Source organism: Chiloscyllium plagiosum, unplaced genomic scaffold (genome assembly GCF_037043375.1).
Source record: "Chiloscyllium plagiosum isolate Xiang-an unplaced genomic scaffold, Cpla_swu_hap1 HiC_scaffold_17, whole genome shotgun sequence".
NCBI classification, from domain to species: Eukaryota; Metazoa; Chordata; class Chondrichthyes; order Orectolobiformes; family Hemiscylliidae; genus Chiloscyllium; species Chiloscyllium plagiosum.
The window spans coordinates 49,568,017-49,586,254 of record NW_028270155.1 but is presented as its reverse complement, the minus strand read 5'-3'; the positions used below and the strand labels follow the sequence as shown (position 1 = coordinate 49,586,254).

At 38.6% G+C, this 18,238-nt stretch overlaps 1 protein-coding gene across 5 annotated transcripts in view; it reads left to right on the top strand.

Moving 5' to 3' along the window:
• Positions 1 to 18,238, top strand: part of rpgrip1l (RPGRIP1 like) — a 225,810-nt gene that overhangs the window by 62,580 nt on the left and 144,992 nt on the right. For all 5 annotated transcript variants that reach the window (XM_043706986.2, XM_043706987.2, XM_087995908.1 and 2 more), the window contains exons 7-9: positions 8,615 to 8,720; positions 9,689 to 9,835; positions 10,461 to 10,534. In XM_043706986.2, the coding sequence (XP_043562921.2) occupies positions 8,615 to 8,720; positions 9,689 to 9,835; positions 10,461 to 10,534 (327 nt within the window). The remainder of the gene's footprint in view (positions 1 to 8,614; positions 8,721 to 9,688; positions 9,836 to 10,460; positions 10,535 to 18,238) is intronic.

Here is an 18,238-nt window from a genome sequence, read left to right as displayed (position 1 = left end):
TAAGGTGAGAGAGGAAAGATTTAGAAGAGTCCCGAGGGGCAGGTTTTTCACACACTGGGTGGTGCACGTATGGAATAAACTGCCAGAGGAAGTGGTCAAGGATAATACAATTACAACATTTAGAAGGCATCTGGATGGGCATATGAATAAGAAGACTTTAGAGGGATATGGGCCAAGTGCTAGCAAATGGGACTAAATCAATTTAGGGTATCTGCTTGGCATGAACAAGTTGGACCGAAGGGTCTGTTTCATGCTGTACATCTTTATATGACTCCAAACTTAAATAGTATAAACTGGAAAAAAAAATCATTTAAAAGACATTTTTAACAAGTATGGAAAGTTGTGATTCCATAAAAACCATGTAATTTTTTGGGACATGAGAGGCTATTCAGTACTAATTATGAACTTAGCGGGTTTTTAAATGCTCAGTTACATCTTATTCAGCAGCAAGACTAATATTCTGAAAGTACATGTTCTGGTTAGTTCAGGGTTTTTGAACTGATTGCAATCTACTGGGTGTTCAACAATGCATACTACAGAAAAAGGTAGGATGACTGACAGAAACTTCTGAACTTCTGCATTTAACACCACAAATGCAAACTGATAGTCTCTGCATATGACTACTGTAAGCTCTAAGTCACCCAGAACCAGGTGAAATGCAACTAATGCTAATAAAGTGGTAAGATCAAAAGTTACTTCAATATCCAATATATATGATACATAGAACATAGAAGAATACAGCGCAGTACAGGCCCTTCAGCCCTCGATGTTGCGCCGATCCAAGCCCACCTAACCTACACTAGCCCACTATCCTCCATATGCCTATCCAATGCCCGCTGAAATGCCCATAATGAGGGAAAGTCCACCACTGCTACTGGCAGGGCATTCCATGAACTCACGACTCGCTGAGTAAAGAACCTACCCCTAACATCTGTCCTATACCTACCCCCCCCTTAATTTAAAGCTATGCCCCCTTGTAATAGCTGACTCCATACGTGGAAAAAGATTCTCACTGTTGACCCTATCTAAACCCCTAATCATCTTGTACACCTCTATCAAGTCACCCCTAAATCTTCTTTTCTCCAATGAAAACAACCCCAAGTGCCTCAGCCTTTCCTCATACGATCTTTCTACCATACCAGGCAACATCCTGGTAAACCTCCTCTGCACCCGTTCCAGTGCCTCCACATCCTTCCTATAGTAAGGCGACCAAAACTGCACACAATACTCCAGATGCGGCCGCACCAGAGTCTTATACAACAGCATTAAGGAATCATAACTATGGTTTCAGCTATTATTCTTTTACAAGAGTGAAAACAATGTAACATACTCTTTTGCAAGCCTCAGTAATAATCACAAAATAACTGAATTATTGCTAGCAACCTATTTGGTTCATGTTCTCTGGGAAGAAATCTATTGAACTATCCAGTCTCGTCTATAGGTGACTCCAATCGGGAATCTTAATTGACTTTTCAAATGGCCCAGCAAACGACTCATTTCAAAAATGCCAGTGTGCTAGCAATGCTTACTTCACAAGTATGAATTATGAAAAAAAATTGTTCACGTTTCTCTTCATTTGTATACAAAGATTCTTAAACCTTATTTAAGGCTTCCGATACCACAAGCTGGAATAGATTATCAATTTGAATTAATAAGTTAAATAGCATTTTAAACATGGAAATATGTAACAAATATAGAAAAAGTGAATCTAATACACGACTTCAGAGTACAGTCTGACTTTAGGACAAGTTATGTGGCAAATGTTAACTTTGCGATTGAGCAGGAGTTTGTGATCCAAAAAGTGATTACGACTGGAATAGACTTTCAGTGGTACAGGAGGTACACTACACTGGAATCATCTAAGAGATGCTTAAGTGCCATGATGAGGAGGACTGTGTATTTTTTGAGAGATTTCAGGCTTTGTCAAATTATTTTAATTGTGTTAATATACAAATAAACAAAAAATGCCTAAATTCAAGTATCCCAATGTCAGGACACTGGATTCCTACACAGAAATGATCCAGTGTTATTGCACCAAATTCAAATGATCAAATTGTTCCTGATTCAGTTCACCAGTCTCGTCCCTTCAATTTTCAGTCACCATGGACAATAAACTAGACAGGTAAAATGCTGACTAATCTTAATGGTGCAGGGCCATCATTTCAAAAATATCCTTGATATCCATGTAAGTCAGGCATAAACTGGCATTCTTCTAAATTCACTCTTGCAGCTGTCATAAACCAAGCACAGCAATATTGAATATATAGCCCTATGTTTATATATACATGTAACATCTACATGCATTTAACTTATGTGTATTTATTTCTTGCATATTCATAGTATCTCCTATGACATCCTCCAATCCCACAGCCTTCTGAGTTTCTGTCCTTCACTATTTTGATCTTCCTGTGGATCCCCAATTTTACTTAGTCTGTCATCCTGGCCATATTCTCAACATCTCAAGATGTCACAGTAGAGTGAACAGCCAATAGAGAACTTCAAACCAGCATCCACAGGAAAACAACACATACGGACCAATATTGAACTTCAGAAACAATCATCCCAACACCACAAACTGCATTAGAACATTATTTCAATAAGCCACCACACTCTGTAGCACAGAGGAACTACAAAGAGCAGAGGAAAATCACCTATACAGCGTATTCAAAAAGAACAGGTACCCAATGAACACAGTCCACTGTTTTCTCAGCAACAAACCCAAACAAACAGACAAAACGTGTCCAGAAACCGTAGCCACTCTCCCCTACATCAAGGACATGTCGGAAATGACTGCCAGACTACTCAAACCTCTTGGCATCATGGTAGCCCACAAACCCACCAACACACTAAAACAGCAGCTAATAAACTTGAAAGTATAGCAGTCAACAAGCAAAACTAATGTCATTTACAAAATACCTTGCAATAACTGTAACAAACACTACATTGGACAAACAGGCAGAAAACTAGCCACCAGGATACATGAACATCAACTAGCCACAAAAAGACATGACAAAGACGAAGGTGAGGACTGCAGATGCTGGAGATTAGAGTCAAGATTAGAGTGATACTGGAAATGCACAGCAGATCAGGCAGCATCAGAGGAGCAGGAAAATCGATGTTTTAGGCAGGAGCCCTTCATCAGAATGAGCTGCTCATTCCTGATGAAGGGCTCCTGCCCGAAACATTGATGTTCCTGCTCCTCAGATGCTGCCTGACCTGCTGTGCATTTCCAGCACCATTCTAATCTTGACAAAAAGACATGACCCCCTCTCACTAGTATCCTTACATACAGATGAGGAAGGACACTGCTTCGACTGGGGCAACACATCCATCCTAGGACAAGCCAAATAGAAACACTCACGAGAATTCCTAAAAGCATGGCATTCCAACCAGAACTCTATCAACAAACACATCGACTTGGATTCCATTTACCACCCTCTGAGAAAAAGAACAGGAAATGACATCACCATGGGAAATGACATCACCAACCAAAGAAACCGAAACACAAATGAAAGTGGGTTGCTAACAACTGTGCTTCACCAGAGGGTCACTGATGATGTTACCTAGTATGGTGATGAAACATTTAAAACTTAACCTTCCACCTCAGTAAGCAAACTTACATCCAGAACCTCAACCTGAGCTACAAAGCTTCTCAAAACTCACTAGTATTCTCAACTGGCTACAAGCTAAATTCTGGAATTTTCTCCCAAAATTCCTCTGCCTGTCCACAACTCATTCCTTTAAGATGCTCCTCAAAACCAAACTCTGACATCTTACTGAATATTTCTTCATGTGCTTGGTGCAAACTTTTGATTGGTAGTGCACTTGTGAGGGACTCTGAGACATTTCACTATTGTAAAGCACTGCAATAAATGCAATTTTTGTTTGTTGCTGTACCTTGTATAATTTATTTCATATGCTTCAAATGTATTTTCTGCACTTGCTCAATTCTAAATTTGGCATCCAAAGTCCATCATTTAAGTATCATAGAGTCATAGAGATGTACAGCATGGAAACAGACCCTTCGGTCCAAACCATCCATGCCGACCAGATAACCTAACCCAATCTAGTCCCACCTGCCAGCACCCGGCCCATATCCCTCCAAACCCTTCCTATTCATATACCCATCCAAATGCCTCTTAAATGTTGCAATTGTACCAGCCTCCACCACTTCCTCTGGCAGCTCATTCCATACCCATACCACCCTCTGTGTGAAAAAGCTGCCCCTCAGGTCTCTTTTATATCTTTCCCCTCTCACCCTAAACCTATGTCCTCTAGTTATGGCCTCCCAACCCCAGGGAAAAGACTTTGCATATTTACCCTATCCATGCCCCTCATAATTTTGTAAACCTCTATAAGGTCACCCCTCAGCCACCGACGCTCCAGGGAAAACAGCCCCAGCCTGTTCAGCCTCTCCCTACAGCTCAAATTCTCCAACCCTGGCAACACCCTTGTAAATGTGCTCGCCAAAGTTGATAACTGAAGTGCTCATTCCTAAGAAATGATAATTTGTCATTTCTGTAAATTTTTAACATGATATCGAAGGGTAAAATCTTCAAAGTCCTTTTGAATTTAGTAAGTTTGCTTTGTATGCTTACCTGTCTACTTTAGTTTGCCTTTAGTTATACAAACTTTAAAGTCACTATGAAGCAGTGTTGTAAGGTAATTGCTGTTTCAGTTAATCAAATTGGTCGATGTTGGTGAGGCAGATGGTTAGGATGTCAGATATGCCATGGAGTGGTGTTTTGGCAGATGCAAGTGGTTAGTTTCAGTTTAAGATTTCTTCAGGAGTTAGAGTAGGTTTATAATCTTCGAATATTTCTTGGGTAATTAATACACTTAAATGAGCTTGGAACTCTTTGAATAATCTGATTTAGAGGGGCATTTTGGAGGGTTCCACAGATAGCGGAATTGCTCAATGGAATGTTTAGTTTCCCAGGCAATTCCATCAGAGTCAGCTATGTCAAAATTTCTTCATGATCCTGTCACACAACTCCAGTCTACACTGCTGTAACAACTATCTTCCCACCGGAATTTCTGGGCAACTATGTTTTACCAGATAACCACAGCAATTAAGTTGGGATTTGCAGATCGTTTTTATTTGTTTACTACATGTAAACAATCTAGAAATCTGTACAGGAATACTGTTTTGTTCTGGTGCCATATAAGCTCTCAGTGAAAAACATTCTGCAGTCATGTGTTCCGCACGTTTTTCATTTCCTCCTCTTAGGCAAGTTTTAGAACACATTTATGGCCTTGTGGTTCTTGTGCTAGCAACTTACTTAACCAGAAATTTATTTTTGTCTCTGACATATATATTAGATATGTTTATTCAGATATATATATTCTTTTGCAAATGCATTGATCCTGTAAGTATAAGTGCACAAAGTAGATGCATTCTTTCTTTCTATGTCAGTCCACAATACAAATCTCTGAGTTCAGTTCCAGAAATTTGCTAAACTGAATTTCAAAGAATACAGTGGTTACTGCTTCTTACACAACTAGATATATATAAATTTGTCACCTGTGAGGTTTCTTTGCATTTTAATGTTTGGAACAAAATATTGTCAATTCTCATTTTATGAATACTAAGTTTTTAATGTAGCTATTTACAAATTAGTTATGTGCAATAAATAGTTCCAGCAAAATATCACCACCAATCCCATAAGTGGCATCAGTCATTCATAGATGACTGTCAATAAAACACTAACCATGGAGAAATAATTATATTTTCTGTTAATGAGGTTGCCAGAATTGCTTCTGGTCAGCATTTGTGCATCTATACCTGAACAGTGGATTTTGTATGAACACAACAATTAAGAGCAAAAGAAGACCACTTAGTCTGGTGCTGTCCTTTTGCAGAGCAAGAGTGGGGAATGGTCAGGTTGGATTCAGCAGTGGAGTAAGTGGAGATCGGGGGTAGAATGGGGCAGGTATGTTCTGGTTAGAGTCTGAGGGAGTGTAGTTGGTGTGTGTAAAGTAAGTGGAGGGTCTGATCAATTGTTACTCTGGAGTTAGACTGTGTACCTAATAGTCTAAGATTTCACGTGTGACTATTTACTTAATTATATCAGGACCCTCTGAATTTCCCAATTTAAGAGGAGACTTTCTGAGAATTCCAGGGATAGAGAAATTTTCCAGCAAAATATTAAATTTCCTAGGCAATTCCTTCGGAGTCTGTAATAATGGAGCTTCCACAAGGTTCTCATGTGCGCCTCTGATCTATGCTGGAATAATGACTGTTTGCCTTTGGAAAATCCGGAAAAACCTGAGGCATTGTTGCATTTCAGATTATTAACAGTGAAACCTTGCATTTTCAGGTGGTTTGCAGGTGTGTTTTCCTTTTTGTTTAATATATATTTCTGTTGCAGTTTTGAAATCATTTTTTTCAAAGAATATATATAAAATATGTAATGAATTTGGTAAGAGAAAAAACTTGAAAAACTTGGAAGCATGTTCCAGTATTTCCCTATCCCATATATTTATCATAGAACGCTCACAGTGTGAGGAAACAGGTCATTTGGCCCAACAAGACCACACCAACCCTCCAAAGAGTAACTCACCCAGACCGTAATATTCTACATTTACCTCTGACTAATTAGATTTTTTTTTAGATTAGATTACATTACAGTGTGGAAACAGGCCCTTCGGCCCAACAAGTCCACACTGACCCGCCGAAGCGAAACCCACCCATACCCCTACATTTACCCCTTACCTAACACTACGGGCAATTTAGCATGGCCAATTCACCTGACCCTGCACATCTTTTTTGGACTGTGGGAGGAAACCGGAGCACCCGGAGGAAACCCACGCAGGCACGGGGAGAACGTGCAAACTCCACACAGTCAGTCGCCTGAGGCGGGAATTGAACCCGGGTCTCAGGCGCTGTGAGGCAGCAGTGCTAACCACTGTGCCACCGTGCCGCCCACGAGCCACTGTGCCGCACCTAACCCACACATCCCTGAATACTATGGGCAATTTTAGCATGGCCAATTCAACTGACCTGCACATCTTTGGATTCTGGGAGGAAACCGGAGCACCCAGAGGAAACTCACGCAGACACAGAGAAAATATGCAAACTCCACCCGAGGCTGGAATTGAACCTGGGTCCCTGGTACTGTGCTGCCCAAATGTTGTATTTAAAAACCCAAAACAAGTTGTGTTATTTTTTGTTTGAATTATTCAAAGACAATTGTAATTTCAAACAAAACTGGATAGCATGACTATCTGATCAGAATGGTCAACTTTTTTTTGATTGATTTGTGAGGAATATTGAAAACATATTGAAGAAGCACAGTTCAAATTTCCAATAATAACCTGACCAAACCAGTTAATATATTGCACAGAAACTGAATAGTATTTGGTAGAGTATATTTTATACAATATTCTTATAACGCACAACAAATCTGCCTCAAGGCAAATACAAGTATTCTGCCCATTATATGCTGTCTAAAATTCATTTTTCATTTCTGTGTTACACAACGAAAGAAACATTTCATAAAATATTTAACATTTTTGGAGATAACAGCTCTATTCTATTAGGTTCCATATTTTGGGTAATAGGATTTTCTTCTCTAGGTGAGATTGTCTGCTTTGGGGCATGATGCACCTTTTGTGATTTTTTTTTTAAATTAATGCCAAGGAGAAGAAATCACATAGAGGCATGTCATAAGCCTGATGTAGAGCAAAACTTTTCCTTCCTGTACTCCTAACAGAAGTCAACTTCAACCACAAACATTGCCTACTACTTCAGCAGGACATTTCCACGGTAACCAGCATTTTTCTTATGGGTTCTCTGATTAAGGTAGTAAATTTACAGATAGTTTTATCCTGTGTCTATTCAGTAGCAAGAACCAGTCTGGAACTGCATTTCACATGGGACCCTTACAGCTGTCAAAAAAAATGTTTGTCTTATCAGCCTGAATTGAATCCAAGCCATGTCCTGGACGTGAAATGAAAATGTGCTAAACTCTACTCACTACTAAATTCTCCTGCCTCCACACATTCTTTTTTGCCTGTTTATGTACTTTACATAAAAGAATCAAATCATTACTCTTAAAAGTGCAACCTAAAGAAACACTAGACGTACAGGCAATTACACTTACATTTAACTTTCAGGCTTCCTGAAATACATAGGATTGGAGTAAAATCTTACAAATATTTCCATTTTTCTGTAAACCATTTGGTTTAGTTTGATGATGCACTTTGATACAGCTAGTTAAAGTATTACATACTGCCATAACAGCATGCTACTGACAAATATCTAGTTTTAAACAACATTTGTGGTATGGACATTGCATATAACAAAGCGATATTATGTAAAATGAGGAAAGTCATTCAATGCACCAATTCTCTCCTCAGTGCTACAGTTAAAAATGTCCATCCTTCTAAGGTTTGGAACATGTATCTTTCTATTCACATATTTTTCATGTTTGCTTATCAGACTTATTTTCTTGGCAGTTGTAATTTCAGATAAATAAAGGTTAACAGTGTGTTTAACTCCTCAGAGGGCTGGTAGGAAAGAAATTGTGATATAATCTGTTTATACCAAAAAAAAGTCTATTCTCAGTTCAGTATTGTCCATGATGTAGTGCAACACTTTTTATCTTTATAGGACAGCAATCAAAGACAATGTGGAGATGATAAAGCTACAGAAACAGCTTGTGGAGAAAGGAGCTGCACTTACTGTCTTGGAGGGAAAATATTTGCAAATACAGGAGGTAAGAGTTCTATAGTTAAAAGCAACACCGCTATTCCCAAGACACAATGTGTCTGATGCAACTACATGTATATAATTAAGTAAAAAAAGTAAAGGCTTTGAAAACTCACAGAAAATGCATTGTGAAGGTGCTGTGGTAAAATAAATAATAAGCAAATGTAGAAGGAATAAGAAAATGCTTAAAACCCGTCTGACTACTTTTCCTCATTGGTATCTACCTACAGTACCCATGCTGATTAGTTAATCTGCCTGTTTTCTCTGTATCAAACACATCGGAGAACTTGCACCACTGTTACGTTAGAAGATTATCTGTCCTTAATGCTTTCAGTGTGTGCTACTTTACTTCATAAATGGTAATGTGATAGTTTATTTCATAAATTAGAGGTTTACAGGTGAGGAAGTGATTTACAACCGATTAACTGACATTTGGTTTTTTGGCTCAGCAAAATTGTATATATTTTACTTAATACCCTCTTTTAATTCATTTATTCCAGGAATTGTCCACCTGCTCCCTTAACCCAATTTCTGCTAAACAATTGACTATCTCATTTTTTTCCCTTACCCAATGTTAGATTACATTGAAAATGATTTGCTGTCATCCCGTACTAAATTACCTAACTTGCAAACCTTGTTTTAAATGACTTATTTAGCTCAGTTCTTGTACACGGCTAGCGTTCAATTTCTTGACATAGCTTGTGAAACATTAACAGGATGGGTCTTATCATAGAGTCAAATGTATTGTCTTTTGTTTCAGCAGACCATGCCAAAAAACAAAACAATGTTATGGAGAAAAGTGTATCATTTTTGCCACAAATGGAAAAAGGAATTAACTGCATGTATAATATCAAACTTCATTAATTGCCAAGTGAACTGTGCATGTTGACAGACTAAGTTTGTGCAGTGACTCTACATAATATGTAATGTAATATGTAATGAGTCTACTGTTATTCAGAATGTATTGTCTTACAGAACCAGAAAACCATGAAAGCCAGTCACAATGCTTTAATGAGTAAAGTTGATGAACTGAATGCACAGCTGAAAGAAGAACGTTCTAAGTGCCTTTTTCTTGAAAATCAGCTCCACTCAACTTCATTTTCTCAACAAACAACTGTAGAGGTAGGATTCTTTACAATCAGCATTAGTAATAAATAACAGAAGATAGTGAACATTATATGAAATAATAAGTATTGAAATGTATATTGGAAGAGTGTAATTCACCTTTTGGAATCGAGCAACATACTAAACCACAAGAATTAAAACAGAGTGGTTTGTAACCATAATCCAAAACGAGGTATATGAAGTACACCTTCTAATTCCCACTTTATACGATACTTTATAAATCAGAATGTGGTATGTGACATAGTTCCTTGAGTCACTTTGGTGTACTATCTTGAAATGCCAATGATTTAATCTGTTGTACCCAATGCAGAATCACTTCATTGTCATTTTCAGTTTTAATATAACTTTTTCAGAAACAGTAGGGCCAACATATTAAAACGTGCCTCATGCAATTTTCAAGTTACTGGAAGTGACTTAGTTGGAGATCTATTATAAACTAATATCATTAAAGATAGATCATGCTACAAAATTATGATTGTGCAGTTCTACAAATTAATTACAAGCTTTAAAGTGAGAAATCCTAATGTACACCAATAATAAATAAATAAATAGATTTTATTTCATTTTGTTTTCGAGGTAACGTTGTGCTGCTTTGTAATTTGTAACGTTTTTATTTGACTAGTTACAAGAGAGAGTCAGCGACTTACTAAAGGAAAGAGATCTTTTGAGGGAAAATTATGACAAATTATACAACAGGTACTACTATACAATTTCAGTTTTCTTTGATATGATTTATCTTATTTTTATGAACATGGTTTGTGATCTTTTAAACAGATTCTCTTAGAGTCCATTGATTGTCCAGTACAGTCATGACAGGAAGAAAACACTGCAGATACTGGGAAGCTGAGATGAAAACAGAACAATCAGGATGTTTTGCAGTACCTGTCAGAAGGGAAAAGGAGTTAGTGAGCTAACTTTCATGTAAGAGGCAGGAAGCAGTAATTAGGAAATTTCTTGCCTTTGGGCACTGACCTTAGAGGAACAATTCCTTTAAATTCACCATTTTCATTCTCTGAGAAATCACATGTTGTTGGTCCCATTGATTCCAGAAATCGTTCAAGGGCTGCCAAGGCTGAACTTAAAAATGTGTTGCTGGAAAAGCGCAGCAGGTCAGGCAGCATCAAAGGAAAAGGAGAATCAACTTTTTGGGCATATATTCAGGAATAATTCCTGAAAAAGGGCTTATGCCCGAAACGTCGATTCTCCTTCTCCTTTGATGCTGCCTGACCTGCTGCGCTTTTCCAGCAACACATTTTTAAGCTCTGATCTCCAGCATCTGCAGTCCTCACTTTCTCCTGCCAAGGCTGAGGCAACTTGTTAAAATGCCTGCATTAAATCTCTGGGAATTAATTCCAGCTGTTTTGTTCAATATTAGACCCTTTCACCTTCATGCCTCAAATGCCTTCACCCCTTTGATCTTTCTTGGCTTGTGCACTGAATCCAATTGACTCAACACAATTCTGGTTACCCTTATGTGTGCTTCTTGACCATTACCCCTTTCCCTACCCACGAAAATGATTTGTGCCAAAAATAGGAGCCAGAACCTCTAGATCTGTTCCCATCTGACATTTTGAAACATCTCATAACTGTTCTCAACACCATATCAATATTTCAGGTCTGTGACCTTAGTTTCTTTCTCCAAAGGTGGTGCGGACCTGCTGAGTATTTCCAACTCCGAGATTGGTTAACCTCCATGCAACTTTAAGATATCTTAATTTTCTATTCATTTTTTCTGCATGTAATCTTACTTAAGCATTATACCTTGCAAAATTAAAAAAATACTAACTATTGAACTCCTTGATAATCATGAAATTTTCAGCATGGAATTTTTTACATGGGATGAAATGCTGATAATGCCAATATTTGTTGCCAATCCTTAAAAACAGTTAAAAGTCAACTACATTGCTGTGGCTCCAGAATCTCATGTGAGCTAGTTCAGGTAAGGATTACAATTTTCCTTCTCTAAAGTTTGTTAGTGAGCCAAATGGATTTTCTGGCTATCAGTGATTGTTTCATTACAGATAATTTCTTTATTGAGACTAGCTTTCAGTTCCAGATCATTTACAAATAATTGATGTTCATTCCACAAGCTGCAATGGTGAAATATGAACCATAAGTCTGGGCCTCTGAATTATTATTCCCCTGACATTACCCCGCGCAACCATCTCCCCATAATTTGAATAAAGACAAAATACTGCAGATGCTAGAAATTTAAAACAAACTCAGAATTCTGTAAAACTTCAGCCAATCTGGCAACATCTGTGGAGAGAGAGAAACAAAATTAATATTTCAAGTCTAGTACAACTTCTCTAGAACAAAAAGGTGTTGGGTACAGGACTTTGTGTACAGAGGTTGAAGCTCAATGCAAAAGACAAAGCGTTGTTAATGGTGGAGAAAGAGAAAAAGAGTTGCAAAATCAGTGTACATTTCAGTGTAAAAGGGAGATAATAAATCCTTTCTACTGAAAGCAAAACACACAGGACACAAAGAAAACAAAGCTATCTAGATGGGGCGAATGTAAGAAAAATGGATAGCAAACATAATGCGATCAGTTTCTGAAGTTATTGAATTCAATACTGAGATCTTGAAACTGTAAAGTCCTGAGCGTTAAATGAGATGTTTTTCCTTGAGCTTGAGTTGCGCTTCATTGAAACATTGCAGCATGCCCAGGACAGAAATGTTAGCATAAGAGCAAGATGGCTTGTTGAAATGGCATACAATCTGGAGTTCAGAGTCATTGATTCATAGGAATTCTAGCTGCAATTCCCCAGCACTGTGGGATTTCAGGTCGAGGAGGCTAAGTCTCCATCAGGGCAGGATGCTTAGCATGTCTGTGCCTTCTAGTCACAAATGCCCCCAGCGTCACCCATCAAAACTCCAAAGTCAGCAGGCTTCACTATAGGGCAAGCCCCCTCCACGCCAGCTGTCGACCCCAGGACTGCAACCAGATGTAGTGGGAGGAAAAGGAAAAGGGGCACGTAAATGGTATAAGTGAAATTTCATTGTAAATACATGATCACATTTGTAAATACATGTTCAGTTTTCACCATCAGCTTTGTGAGAGACTACCATTGCTACTCACCCTATCCATGCCCCTCATGATTTTATAAATTTCTATAAGATTATCCCTCAGGTTCCAATGCTCCAGGGAAAATGGCCCCAGTCTTTTCAACAATTAAGTCTTTGCCTCTTGTTCTTAGCTTGCTCTGTTAACCTTGAAATGAGCCCTTCTGCGATCTGGGAGAATGGCTGTCCCTGCACTCAAAGTGGCTTTGCAGTGGAATTTCAATGCACGTGGCGCTCCAAAGTGCAATACAGAAGTGGAAAACTGTATTCAATGTAATTCAGAGATACGCTGGTGACATTGGTGCATGTCTACTGCAAAACTTCATGGATGAAGAATGTAGACAGTCGTTGCTAATGGAGCATACTGAGAGATTTCCAGGTGAAGTCTGGAATATTCAAGCAGTGAGATACCTGCTCAGACTTGTACATTAGTAACTGTTGCTGTCTCGCTTCTCTTTGCTGAATGGGAGAACATACATGAGGAGAGAATTGAAAATGTGATATTAATGCATATAATGTAACCTCTCACCACTCACTCACAAGAGTTTTGTCTTTCGGTTTAAACCTTGACTAGAAATCAGATATTTTTGTCAATATTGAGCATCTCACACAGAGGGTGGCACGTGTATGGAATGAGCTGCCAGAGGATGTGCTGGAGGCTGGTACATTTGCAACATTTTAAGAGGCATTTGGATGGGTATATGAATAGGAAGGACTTGGAGGGATATAGGCCAGGTGCTGACAGGTGGGACTAGATTGGATTGGGATATCTGGTCAGCATGGACGGTTTGGACCGAAGGGTCTGTTTCCATGCTGTACGTCTCTGTGACTCTATGACTCTATCTCATTTGTCTGCTCTTGCCGTATTTTACCAACTGCCTTGCCATTTCCTACATGGGTTGGGAAGATTCCATCTATGGTTTTAATTTCCTCAACTTCTAGTCATCATCTAATTGGTTTAATCAAATAATTAAAGGATTTGATAGATTTTCTGTTTCTTTGGTTATGGAATATAGAGCAAGGGATACAAATTTAAAGTTAGAATTCAGCCATTTAATAGTGAAATTAAGAGGTATTTTTTCACATAAAGTGCAACATAAATCTCGAACATTCTGTTTAAGTATCTTTAGATATTGGCCAATTGAAGCTTTCTAAATTATATTTTAAGTTTATTTTTAAATTAGTCACTTGTGGATGGGGGGCATAGCTGGCTGACCAACATTTATTGCCCCTTGAGAAGATGGTGATGAGCTGCCTACTCGAATGCTGCAGTCCATGTGCTGTACGTTGATCTGCAATGCCTCTAGGGAGGGTGTTGCAGGACCTTGAAGAAGGAACTGCGATGTATTTCCAAGTCAGGATAGTTGGTGGCTTGCAGAGGTACTTTCAGATGGTGGTGTTCCCATGCATCTGCTGCTCTTGTCCTTCAAATGGAAGTGGTCATGGGTTTGGAAGATACTGCTAAAGGACCTTTGGTGAATTTCTGCAGTGCATCTTACAGGTAGTAGACTTTGCTTCTACTGAGTGTTGGTGGAAGTCGATGGAGGGAGTGGAAGTTTGTGGATGTGGGGCCAATCAAGCAGGCTGCTTTGTCCTGGATGTTGTCAAGCTTCTTGAGTGTTGTTGGGGCTGCACCCATCCAGGCAAATGGGGAATATTCAGTTGTACTCCTGACTTGCGCCTTGTACATGGTGGACAGGCTTTGGGGATTCCGTAGGTGAGTTCCTTGCCGCAGTATTCCTAGCCTCTGACCTGTCTTGTAGCCACTATGTTTATATGTTGAATCCAGTTGAGTTTCAGGTCAGTGGTAATCCCAAGGATGTTGATTGTGGGGTACTCAGTTACAGCAATACCATTGAATGTCAAGGGGTGGCAATTGTCTCCTATTGGAGATGGTCATTGCCTGGCATTTGTGTAGTGCAAATGTTACCTGCTACTTGTTAGCCCAAATCTAAATATTGAATTTGAACATGGATTGTTTCAATATCTGAGAAGTTGTGAATGAACATTGCGCAATCATGGTGAAAATACCCACTTCTGACCTTATAACGGAGGAAAGATCATTGATGAAGCATATGAAGATGGTTGGGCCTAAAACACTACCCTGAGAAACTCCTGCTGAGATGACTGACCTCCCCTCCAACAACCACAGCTATCTTCCTGTGTGCTAGGTATTATTCCAACCAGCGAAGCGTTTGACCCTAGATACCCATTGATTCCAATTTTGCTCAGTTTCCTCAATGCCACAGTCTGTTGAATTTGGCCTTAATATCAAGGGCTTTCACTCTTACTTCACCTCTGGAATTCAGTTCCTTGATCCTTGTTTGAACCAAAGCTGTAATAGGGTCAAACGCTGACTGCCAGAGCAGAACACAACTGGCCATCACTGAGCAGGTTATTGCTGAGCTGGTGCTGTTGATGACATCTTCTGTCACTTTGCTGATGATTGAGAGTAAACTGATGGGGCACTACTGGAAGAGCTTCGCTAGGGAAGCTAGAAGTTCTGGAGTACAGGTCATCAGTCCTATTGCCAGAATGTTCCAATGTCCATAGTCTTTGCAGTATATAGTGCCTCCAACCATTTCTTGATATCATTGATTTGAATTGGAGACTGGTCTCTGTGATGCCAAGTGGAGAAGGTGGAGATGGATCATCCAGTTGGCATTTCTGGCTGAAGATTGCTGAAACCGCTTCAGCCTTATTTTTTGAACTGATGTGTTGGCTCATCCATAATTGAGGATGGGATATTTGTGGAGCATGTTCCTCCAGTGAATTGTTTAATTGTCCATAACCATTCATGACTGGATGTGGCAGTACTGTAGAGCTTAAATCTGATCCATTGGTTGTGGGATTGCTGAGCTCTATCTATCCTTTGCTGCTTATGCTGTTTGGCATGGAAGCTACCTGTTTGGTAGTTTCATCAGATTGATACCTCAGTCTTGGTTATGCCCTCCTGTACTCTCCACTGAATCAGAGTTGATCTTCTGGCTTGATGGCATTAGTTGAATGAGGGATATGCCAGGCCATGAGGTTGCAGATTATGCCAGAATACAATTTTGCTACTATTGATGGTCCACAGTGCTTTGTGAATGCGCAGTCTCGAGTTGTTAGATCGAGTCGAAGTCTGTCCCGTTTAGCATGGTGATAGTGCCACACAACACAATGGAAGGTATTCTCAATGTGAAAGCAGAACTTTTTCTCCACAAGGATTGTGCAGTAGCCAGTCTTATTAGTGCTGTCGTGGACATTTGGATCTGCAGACAGCAGATTTTTAAGGATAAGATCGAGTATGTTTTTCCCTCTTGCTGTTCCCTGATGACCTACTGCACACCTAGTCTAGCAGCTATGTCATTTAGGGCCCAACCAGCTCAATCCGTACTGCAACTACCAACTACTCTTGGCAGAGGGCATTGAAATCTCCCACCCAGAGTATATTCTCTGCCCTGTTACCCTCGGTGCTTCCTCCAAGTGTTGTTCAACATGGAAGACTACTGATTCATCAGTTGAGGGAGGATGGTAAAACAAACTAACATTAGCAATTTTTTTCATACTTAAGAACATAAAAGGATATGGATAAAAGATGAGGATGTGGAGTTGCAAGGTACGTATGTGCCATAATCTAATAGAATTGCAGAATCCGACTTAATGAATTATTCTTAATCTTGTGTTATTCTTTTCCTGTTGATATCCTCCCAGTTTTTCCTTGAATTCTATCTTTGACAACACTTTCTCTTCCAAAATATGAAGGTGGTAAAGTTTGAGTTATGGGATTCTTCACAGCAACCCTCAATAATGCTGAATGATTACTGTGCAGGAGGTGTGCTGCAAGATTGACCATGGAAGTTATTTGTCTTAGTGATATCTGGCTGTCTAGATACAAAAATACAAAACCTGATATGAGACAAATTCAAATCAAGACTAAAACTTGCATTTGACTGCTCTAACACATAAACATGAAGTCACTGTAAAACACCAATAAAAACTAAGTGAGAAATGTGTTCATTTTTGACCTCATGTAGATACTTCTAAATGCATTTGAAAATCTACCTTACATGTACTCAGTGAAAAGTTTCTAGATAATTTAGAAAATTCTTGCTGCCTTTTATTACACCCATTTAGTGCTAAGTGTAAAGATTTCTACAGTTGAAAGATCTTAACACATATACATTAACTTTGCACTTTTTAAAAAAAGGTCTGTTTCATGGAAGTGTCAAAGCAAACTGAGCTCTTTTAGTTAAAAGGCAATTTACTTCTACTTTAAAATGGCAAATTCGATCTTCTGTTTATACCAAAGCCATTTTGTTTACTCTGAACCACATATCACTCGAGTTTGTGTACACAAGATATATTTCACAATGTAATTGCACATACCATTAGGGAAATATCATTACCTTTCTTTACCTCATTCGTTATAAGGCACCTTATTTAGCAAACTGTTCATTCTTGACAGAAAATGACAAATGTGTAATGTTCTCTGTCCGAATTCTGTGATAATATTATGATCACACCGTCGACTGGACAAGTCAGATTCCAGACTGAAATCTAGCTTAACAGATATTTTTTAATTTAATGTTGTGGTCTTTCACTGACACATTTCATCTATCCTAACACTATCGCTGTACAGTACTCAACTAGCAGACAGAGAGTGAACGTTTCTAATACATCCATAGGTTTGACTTAACAGGTTCTGTCTTAAGAGCTTCATCATCTTTTCCTTGATTATTTACACAACAGAGATCAAACTTTCTGGCTTCAAATAAAATATTCAGGTTTTTAACTCAACACTTCTGGCCTTGATTTTTCAAACTAAACCCCTCTATACTAAGGTATCCTATTTCATAACTACCAAAGCCCATACTACCAAAGAAAATCTAAACTCAAAAATAAATAATAATACATATAAACTACACATCTTATATCAAAGGTAACTACAGCTATACAGCACAACACAGCAACGATTATCCAAACTGTAAAAGAGAAAACAATAATGGTACATCTTTTGAATTCCAATTTTTGTTAAAGGCTGAAGTTCACTGTAACCGAACACCATATAAATGGAATAGTTGCTCAAAAACCTTGTTTGCAAGTGTACGTTTAAACTATGTATCTTTCTTAAATAGAGTGCAGTATTTCTTTTAACTTTAAAACAAAATGACTTACTTGCTTTTTGTCAGTTGAATTTAGTGACACTATGAAAATCCTTATCCATAAAATATTGCTTTTAGAAACTGATTTTTTTTTGTGATAATTTATGTTGCCTCTGTGTTTCTCAAAATCTTCTTTTGTTGTTTTTGCCAAACTGCAGTTTATGTACAGCTCATTATTTACTTTTGA